This window comes from Aplysia californica, unplaced genomic scaffold (assembly GCF_000002075.1).
Source record: "Aplysia californica isolate F4 #8 unplaced genomic scaffold, AplCal3.0 scaffold00442, whole genome shotgun sequence".
In the NCBI taxonomy this organism is placed as follows: Eukaryota; Metazoa; Mollusca; class Gastropoda; order Aplysiida; family Aplysiidae; genus Aplysia; species Aplysia californica.
The window spans coordinates 107,717-117,698 of NW_004797712.1; the positions used below are offsets into that span (position 1 = coordinate 107,717).

At 40.2% G+C, this 9,982-nt stretch overlaps 1 protein-coding gene across 1 annotated transcript in view; it reads right to left on the reverse strand.

Annotated features, from left to right (window-relative positions):
- The window catches only part of LOC101856281, a 46,849-nt gene extending 45,404 nt beyond the window's left edge, over positions 1–1,445 (reverse strand). Inside the window, exon 1 of the mRNA XM_005104924.3 lies at positions 548–1,445. Within this exon, the coding sequence (XP_005104981.1) occupies positions 548–641 (94 nt within the window). The 5' untranslated portion in view covers positions 642–1,445. The remainder of the gene's footprint in view (positions 1–547) is intronic.
- Positions 1,446–9,982: the final 8,537 nt, after the last annotated feature.

Consider the following 9,982-nt stretch of genomic DNA (forward strand, 5'->3'; position numbering starts at 1 on the left):
TATATAATATTACAATTTATATATAGTATCTCATCTCTGTAAATAAGCTTAGCTCAATTTCTTACATAACTTTTCTTACCTAATCATATTATACAATATCACCTAATCACAGAATCTTAGCTTAGCTTAGATTAGATTAACTAAGCTTGACCTGGCTAATCTTTTGTAACTGTATCTTGTCTTGTCTAATTGCATCTCATCTAAAATCATTTTTATGGTGTCTTGTATTATCTTATATCGTTTTATCATATTGTTACGCTAATAAGATACATGTGATTGCCCAAGTAATTTTTTGGCGGGTTTGGAGTCTTTGGTTCTGAAATAAAGATCAGAGCCAGTTTTGTAATAATAATATTGTTCAAATGGTAAAAAAGAATAATCCAAATATAAAAGCAATTAAGTGTACCAAAAAAGTCATGCGTTTCCTAGAGTCAATTGTTCGGAAAAAAACAAACTTTTTTTTCTCAGTTTCTCAAAATGTCTAAAGATGAAATAGGGATTTCTATTGTGAGCGTGACAATATGATCTAAAGTAATCTGATACTCACCGACGAGGACGAGTTGTAGAAGGATTCCCGCCGCCAGCACTAAGGACAGGCCTGTGGCAGCCCCGGCGTGCATGTTCCGAACACAAAAAACCATGACGTAACACTCCACAGCTGAGATCACAGGGTGGGTCTGACGTTGATCTTGTGGGTCGAGGTAGATTCGAAGAACCCTGAATAAGGTGCACTTACAACGGACGTGTCTCTGAATGGTACAGGGTTTGGAGGGAATGGGTTGAGTGTATCAGTAATATCTTCCGAATGCTTCCGAATAAAGAAAGGTCCGGATGGCAAAAGAAGATAACACCTCCTTACGGTAGTGCTACCCTTCAAGATTGCGTAGATACGTAAACTCTTCAAAATTCGATTGTTCTTTGGAAATGGCGTCCTTGATGAAACAAAAGACCGTCTTTTTTCGTAAAATATCAACGTACTCTTGCTGAGCTATAAATTTGCTATATGTAAAGTGAAAGTCCTAACGTTTGATGAGAAATCTTACAAGTAGGGGAAATTCGCTTCCTCTTTTTGATACAGATTATACGTCAAATTTTCAAGATTCCTCTTCCTTAGCACTTTTGGGTGTGAAGGAAGGTCTCGTTGACAAAACTGGTGAGCACCTTGGCATGTAAGGCTTTATGTGGGAAAAAAGTTGACGTAAAAAGCAATAAATTCTAGTCCTGTCGTGACGTTTTGACCTACTTTTTTGTAGCCGTTAGAAGTGTTGGATATCAAGCCGTTTGCAATGAGCACTCTGAGGCAATTGCAAAGCAGTATGTGCAGAGCTAGCTTTGCGTTCGAAAGGATGTCGTAGATTAAGATAATAAAAAGAAAAGTTATGATAATGTTCCGCCTTGTTCCTGGAGTCTAGTCCACATCTACTTTCTTACGACCGATGCTTTGTTTTCTGTTCTGTCAATATCGGGTTCCTGTAAAAGACAAAAAGAGGGGCCAAAGTTCAGAACATTGCCTCGTTTCTGGCAGGGTCACAGAATTATGGAGGACTATTAATATACAGTTTCCATAGCAACGTCTTTCACATTTTTAGAAAAAAACCAACAGACTTATCTCTTACTTATCAAGTTTTTCATATCCGTACATCTTGTAGTTAACCTTCCAGCGAGTTTGATTTCGAAACTGTTCTTGAACTTGAGTTGTTTGGGAGCTTTCAAGGATCTTTGCTACTACGTTTGGTCGTGACGGAGATGGCCTATTTGGAGGTCCCGCCTTTCAGTAATCCAATTCATTGTTGGAAGGGGCGTTATCTTCCCTGTCAATCCACAACAATATATCGTTCACATTCAGTGCCACGCCTATATCAGTCTACAATCTATTTTCGAAATCGTATTGTGACCTCTGCAAAACAGATAGATTTATATATTTTCGATACGTAGACCCATGCAAGGTATTCTATTTTTCTGACACGTCCTCCTTCACATATTTTTTACAATTCGAAATAAAAAAAATATATAGTCTGCTTTATTTCTTAAAGTACATTCAGTATCCGACCTTTCTCAGTGCTGGTCTGTCGTCCCCTTGAAAATCTCTCTGGTATAGAAAAAGTTAAATATCACACTGGCCGACAAAAAATTTGCGGAATAAGGTTTAGCATTTGATATAGGCTACTTTGGGGTTTCTGATTTGAGAAACAGCACTAGTTTTTGTGTATCACTCAAATTTTTCTTCTTTGAAAAAGTGACATTTTTCAAGTTGAAATGACAAAATTCAGTGTTTGTCGTACAGCGTGGCCTATAGTTTGACTTACAAACTTCGCTTTTTAAATCGGAAAAAAACATATTGGACAGTACAATGTGTCACTTTTCATCCATAACATGCAATGTATCAATAATGTTTTTTATTATGTCAATGCTTTTTGTGCTACAAAAGTTATATAACACAACTGTAACTTTTCATGTAGCCTGAAAAAAATGCAATTAAGCAGTTATCCATTTTGACCTTCAATATGTACGACTAAATGTTAAAAAATATTGTAAAAAGATTGGTTTATATTGTAAAGGCTGTTGTTTGTCGTTAACACAATCCTTAGTTAGGGATGAGTCAAATGTCAAGCTGGCATTTTTCTTGATAGTAAAGGTTAAAGACAAGCATTTGCTGCTTCTATGAACATATCATCACCATCATGGATCATCTGTGAAGATGTTGATCAACTTCGACCGCAGACAGGGTCGTGGCATATGAGGCCAATGGGTGGGTGACATGCAAGTCCAGCCACAAATTAGATAAAGATCTGGTTTGAGTAATAGTGTATGCATGGGTTTAATGGCCCTATCAAAACTATTAGGCCTTTTATGAGGTGGGACCTCTGAATTTAATATCCACAAAACAAAACAATCCAGGTTCATAACATTCCGTTGGAGTTTCGAACAATAGCCATCAGCTTCGTATTCCAGCTCGATACCAACCGAATTAACGGACTGCCCGGTTTGGGTATGATACTCTCGAGGTTTCTTGGGGGTTTTTTCACCCCCTGTCTCTTGCTCCTTCAATTGGCTCTATGTGAGAGTCGTCAATAGAGGAAACAGTCTTGTACAACGGTGCCTTTACTATTAATCATTCACGATTTTTCCGCTTTTTACAGTTATTCGAAGAGTGGCAGAGACATTCAAACGTCATGTGATTTTAAGAGACAATGGATTTTCGTCTCTTTTTTTTCTCAGCTCTTCGAAAAATAGGACCATAGTAATATCACATCTAAAGCTAGTTAAGAGTGGTGAAAGCAGAATACTTTATACTTGATGATTACCAGATGAAGTAGAATTTCGAACCTGGGAATGGGAGCTAATTGCTTCCATTAACTGTTAATCTACCGCAAAGCTATTCCCTCTGCTTCGTTGATAGGTCTCCAAATAGAATTATAAAAAAATCCCCTGAGAAGTATTCATTATTATTCAATATTCGTTAGTCACACCACAAATAGCTCAAAGGCCCATGACTATCAACGAAGCACAGGGGATAGCTTTGTGGCAGATTAACAGTAAGCGGATGCAATTATCTCTCATTCCCATGTTCGAAATTCAAAACATTGTGAATGGGCGATGTGATGTCATCCTATCGTACTGTGTGCGAGCCATTGAACTCCCAGTGAATAGTGAATATTTAACAGCAAATGTTGCTGATGAACTATTGTATAAGAAAAACACATTCTCCAATTGTATTCAAAATTACGATATCACGATCAGTGACTTCACACTTCGAAGCGTCAATAAAGTTTTGTTTCCTCAAAATGACGCAACAATACTGTGTGACTTCAGACTTCGCGGTTTGCAGCAACCGTCAACCATTGGCAGTCAAGAGAATTTTTTCAGGTAGTGTTTGTGCTTCTTTTTTGGGTGCGCCTCTGTCGAGGTGACAAATGGAGAGTTCGACATACCAGGTGCTTCTGAGTTTATATTGCTCCTCTGTTTTGAAGACGTTCCCTGCGCAGCATTGCTGAGACTTCAGCAGATTGGCTGTGGAGATGTCCTTTGAGCAACTGTAGCGAACCTTTTTGTTGGAGCGCACTGTGCACAGACCTGGTCCCACCCTTTACGCCCGAGGGCTCACATTCCAATGCCCAGCAAGCTGGGACGGTGCAAATGGGCGGCTCTTCCGGTCTTAGAATTTTTCTCATTGTTGACACCTGAAGCCTTTTATATTGTTGTCACCAAACGGCAGGACGAAAAACTACAGATTCCGCCAATTCAATAATGTTTAAGTTACTGCAAATCAAGAACTCCGTGGACGCACATGCGCCAGACACTCAAATTTACTCAAAACATGGCCCGACGCAAGTAAGAACTCCAGCAAAATTAGGCCTGCCTTAGAGATCCCATAGGAGTAGTCAAGGGCTGGTTGGATCCAGTTTCTTGTAAAACAACGCCCTCCATTAAGCGTCTTGATCCCCACAATAGTAAACAGAAAAAAAACTACAACGATACTACGTACGTGTCCGTAGAATGACAGAGTTTTAACCCCCTCTTTTGCTAGAACTGATTTACACACCATACATTACTGATACAGAGGTCCTACGCTCTGTGTCAAAGGCTCCAGATAATCTTACCTATATTTTGTCAGTTTGCCATCTAACAAATAAGATGTAAAACATCTTAGCTGAGAGAGTGTGAATTTCTGAATCCCATTTCCCCAAAACCATGCCCCGTGGGGTAAGAATCTTGTCGTTCTAAGGGCGCCATCTGTTTCCTTTCGATATATCAGTTTTGGTAGTGCCATTCCAATTATACGGATCACATGAATAGGTGACACATGAGATTAGATCCTTTAAAAAAATATCTTTTTTTTTATACAAGGTCATCAGACATTGTTTCATACAAAACTGATGCTGCGGCTGGTCCCCTTTTTATACAAACCCAGTGGTAACACTTTTTCTTCAAGAACACATTTCAGGGATCATCCATGTAAAAACTGTCCCACTGATTATGTCTGATGCTCCAAGTAACCAACCACATGGTCTATCTTGTCATATATAGAGAGAGAATAGAGAGAGATGAGGTAAACAATTTTTGTCTGGCAAATAGACAGGTACACAAACGGACAGATAGACAGGTACACAAACAGATAGATAGATAGATAGATAGATAGATAGATAGATAGATAGATAGATAGATAGATAGATAGATAGATAGATAGAGGCAATGTACATGCTCTTTCTCAGAACAGATTTTTCTCGCAGAAATTTATTGTGCATTGAACCACACCGGAAATGCTAAAAGGCATCTATTTATAAACCAAAATACCACCCATTCAACACCCACGTTCATTCGCGCCCGTCAATCTAGACGCAGAAAGTGAAGCATTTACTTCGTTTACAAGATTACGCCCACAATTTGTACATTAGTTACCCTCCACAATGATGTATTTTTTTGTAAATTGAAACTTCGAAGATGTAAACTGCACCGGTATCACCTAATTTACACAGGTATCTGGGTGTCGACGGGGACGTTACGTTTAAAACCCTTTTTATAAAATTTTACAGAGGTACCCCTTTTATTTTCAGCAAAGCAGGTCAAAGCACAAGTAAGAAATCCACAGGCTAAAAATAGACTCGTTTGATTCAAGGAACATTACGTCACCCTTGGACTGGGTTATAAAGATGCTAAATTTAGCCCCGGGTTCTTTAATGAGTCCTGTAATCAGCCGATAAAACAGGCTGTGTCCCGCACGGTAAATACCTGGGCAATGAAACTGTCTGCTCGGGGGATGGACAGAGAGGGTTCCCCCTAGCCCCCCCCCTCCCCCACCACCCCCAACCGAGCTGAGCATAAAACCTGGAGGCTAGGCTTAAGTCAATATGCTGTGAACAGAACCCATTGTCAAATTTACTGGGAGGATTAATAAAACCAAAAGAATAGCATAACAAGGTAAAACAAATTAAATTGAAATACTAAGCCAGGATAGTAGACTCAGGAAACAGATAAAGTTTTATATTTCTTGGAACTACCCAGGGAAAAATTGTGTCTGTTGTTTGTGTTATTGAAAACATCATGTGACGAATTAATTTCTTGAGGGATGGAGACAGGCGTAAGCTCGATGCATGGGGAAAGTAAAGGCAGCGAGCGCTCTTTTACGAACTCTGTCCCATTGGTTTAACCAAGAAAATGGGTGTTTATTATATGAAGGTCTTTATTATTGGTTCAATTTACTTAAAATAAAACTGTAACTTGGAATGACAAAGCATTTGTTTTGTAACTTTCTCGGTTTTCATCTTTGTGATGAAAACAATTAATGACCATCTTGAAAATGAAAAGAGCACGGTTAGTTGTTCTTTAAAAAACTGTATGGATTGGTTGTAAAGGCTTTAAATAAAATGTATGGTTGTTTTATGTCCATATCGACACAATATAGGTCATTAAGGAGGCGAACTGCTTTGGTTGGTGCTGCCTGTCAGGGCTGGCCCTGGGTGAATGGGGTACAGCTTTCAAAATGGCAGTCAGAGTAGCTCGATTCTTGAATCGAACTCACGTCTTCCGAGTGATCCCTCAAGTCCTACTAAGAACATTCGAACATCGGTCTATGTGTACTGGTTTGCTCAGAAATTGACACGTTGACACAGTAAGCATCTATGTTTATTCCCCAAACACTGACTATGAACATGTGGACCCTAAAAGTATGGATTTCGTACAGCTGCAAATCGCCTTAAGTTGGGCATGTTCATAAATATTTGAAGAAAACACAATGGTGGTCCTTGTGCAGTCGGATCTGAATAGGGGACTTGGATATTGTGTGTGTGTGTGTGTGTGTGTATGTGCGTGTGTGTGTGTTTGTGTGTGTGTATGTGTGTGTCTGTGTGTGAGACAGAGAGAGAGAGGGAGAGAGTGAGTGAGATATATATACATATATAGAGAGAGAGAGAGACAGAAAAAGGGAAAGAGAGAGAGAGAGAGAGAGAGAGAGAGAGAGAGAGAGAGAGAGAGAGAGAGAGAGAGAGAGAGAGAGAGAGAGAGAGATAGCACGTGCGTGTGTTCATGTGTGGATATAATATTACATTTGTGCATGTATGTGTATGTATGTATGAGAGTGTGTTCATGTAAGCTAATGTTCGTGTAAGCGTGTTTACATGGCTGAATATTATGTGTGTAAATGCGTATGGATGTGTAGGTGTGGGTTTGTGCATGTGTGTATGTGTTCGTGTGTGTACGTGTATGAGAGCGTATTCGAAGAGGAAGAGAAGGGGTTGGGGGCTGGTAATGTTCTTTTGACACTACAAATTATAGATTTCTGTACCCAACAGCCTCTCAACATAGCTGTTTGTGTCCGTTCTGACTGACCTACCTTCTTGAATATGAAACGGGAAAAAAGTTTTTGGGAGAAAAAAATCAATGTTCATTCTGTCTGTCTCTCTCTCTCTCTCTCTCTCTCTCTCTCTCTCTCTCTCTCTCTCTCTCTCTCTCTCTCTCTCTCTCTCTCTCCGTCCCGCCACTCTCGTTTTCTCTCTCTCTCTCTCTCTCTCTCTCTCTCTCTCTCTCTCTCTCTCCCCCTCTCTCTCTCTCTCTCTTTCTCTGTCTGTCTGTCTGTCTCTCTCTAGCTCTCTCTCTTTCTCTCTCTCTTTCTCTCTCTCTCTCTCTCTCTCTCTCTCTCTCTCTCTCTCTCTCTAAGTCTCTTTTTTCTCTCTCTTTCTCTCCCCGGCTCCTTCTTTTCTTATTCCCCCACCTACCTCTCTCTCTCTCTCTCTCTCCCTCTCTCCCCCTCTCTCTCTCTCTCTTTTACGCTCTCTCTCCTCCCTCTTTTTTTCTCTTGCTCTTTTTCTCTCTTTCTCTTACAGCCTATCTATCTATCTATCTATCTATCTATCTATCTATCTATCTATCTATCTATCTATCTATCTATCTATCCCTTTCCCAAGTATGAGAATACACTCTGTCTGTAATTACAAATCGCTCTGTCTTAAAGCTGAAATGTCATGAATAAGAATTCAACACTAGGGTAATTGCCGCGTGTGTGGTGTAATTTCGGGAAGCCTATTTTATCGACTGTCTCCGTCTTTTTGTTGGGATGCTGTATCTCTTTTAGCTTGGGTTGGCCGTGGCTGTGACTCCTAAAGTGTCTTAATTAATTACGTCGACAGGAGCGTAAAACAGCGACAATTAAACACACCAAAGCTTGCTGAATTCCTTGACACCCCAATCTTCGGTATCTAGTTTCCATGAGCAAAACTCATTCTTTTCCAGTTTATTTGAAATTTACTTGACTCTTACGGATGTCTTGTTGCGTAATTCAACACAGCCCAACACCCCCCCCCCCCAAAAAAAAAAAAAAAAAACATCGAAGAAAAAGTATATTCAAAGTCTATTTACAGTCTATCTGCAGTCTTTTCACAGTCCTTTGTTCTCAGTTTTACATGGGGAAGGGGAGGGAAACGATACAGCTATCAAACGGGTTCCTTTCACCCCCGAGTTGGCCTGATCTCGGTACTGAGGGCGAAATAAATTAATCAAATCAAGATCAGTTGTATTGCTAGACAGCGAGATAACGGTTTGATTGCTGCACGAGGACAGACCAGCACCAGACAAGTTCGGGTGGCGAGGAGCAGCTGATTTGAGTATAATTAAATTGGATTTATAACAAGATGTCTCGAAAATGGCCACATTGCGTCATCGTGGTTGAGAGTAGACAAAGACTTTTCATTTTCACAAAGATTAGTGGGAACGATTTGACTCTTTGTACTGGGTAGAGAGTGAGGGAAGAACAAAATCGGATCCGAGGAAGAGATCTGGGCCGAAAGGTTAGAAGTTGGGTCTTCATTGCCCAGGTTTGTGAGTTCTGTTCCTCGCTCAGCCGAGGAGGTTATGATGGCGTTGCTGCCGTCGCATTCATTAGGCTTGAGTTCAAATTCCGAGGAGTGGGGGGGGGGGATGGATGAGTTGTCTCTTACAGGCATGCAGATGCAGTCCACTTCACAAATCTCATTGTGTAGAGGGGTGGGGTACAACATTTACAATGATTCAACACGTCAGCCATATAGAATTAAGTATTCTAAGACTAATGAATTTCACCCTCCGTTCCACTGTTCATCCAACTGAAAATGGGTTTTTTACAATCGACAGAGACGGACATGATCTATGTGAGAGTTAGTGGATTGCATCTTGCAGGCTGCAACGCTATATGCCGTCCTTCAGAGGAGAGAGGTTAGACTGCAATATGAACACGGCAATGGGAGTTATATCGCAATTGCATGCTCCTTCAGTGCGGGGAAATAAACAACTACAAAGGTCGTTTTCATTATTCTTTCTAAAAAAGTTTTAATTTTACAGATAGCGTGTCAGGTGTTCCTCCCAGTACTGTGTCACGATCGCCCAATTGCAACCACCGTTCAGGCTTTCCTGTTCATCTGATCCATCACTACCGACTGTGGTGTAATGGTTAAGCTCTTCGCCTTTCACCCAAAATACGTGATTTTCAATACTCGAGAGGGGAAAATAGTTTCTTCAGTTTCTCGGACTTTTTACCAGAATGCAGTTATCCAGCACATCCTGGGTTGGCCTTGACAGGACGGGTCTAGGTAACCCTTCTTATGATCAGAACTGTTTTGATGGGGGGCGTAAAACATTTACTGTCACTTTTTTAAATGACTGCTATATAGATCCTTTTGCTCTCTCCCAGTTTCATCGAGTAATAGAAAGGAGAAACAAGTTATTTCAACTCATGTTGTTTAATATTACTTACCTCTCAATCTTTTCCTACTTTCGTTTAAACATTTTTTTCGGACATCGTAATACACTTACATTACATTTAGTTTGTCCTAAAACTTCATTTATAAGATTATCTTGCAATGTTTGCTTACTAAACATATTTACAAATGTTGGAAATAAAATGTGGCGACAGAAGTCTAGTGGTTAGACTGCTGAACACACACAGCTCAAAGGGCCTGGGTTCGAACCTCGTCAGAGAGCCACCGTTGTGTCCCTTGGAAAGGCACTTTATGTG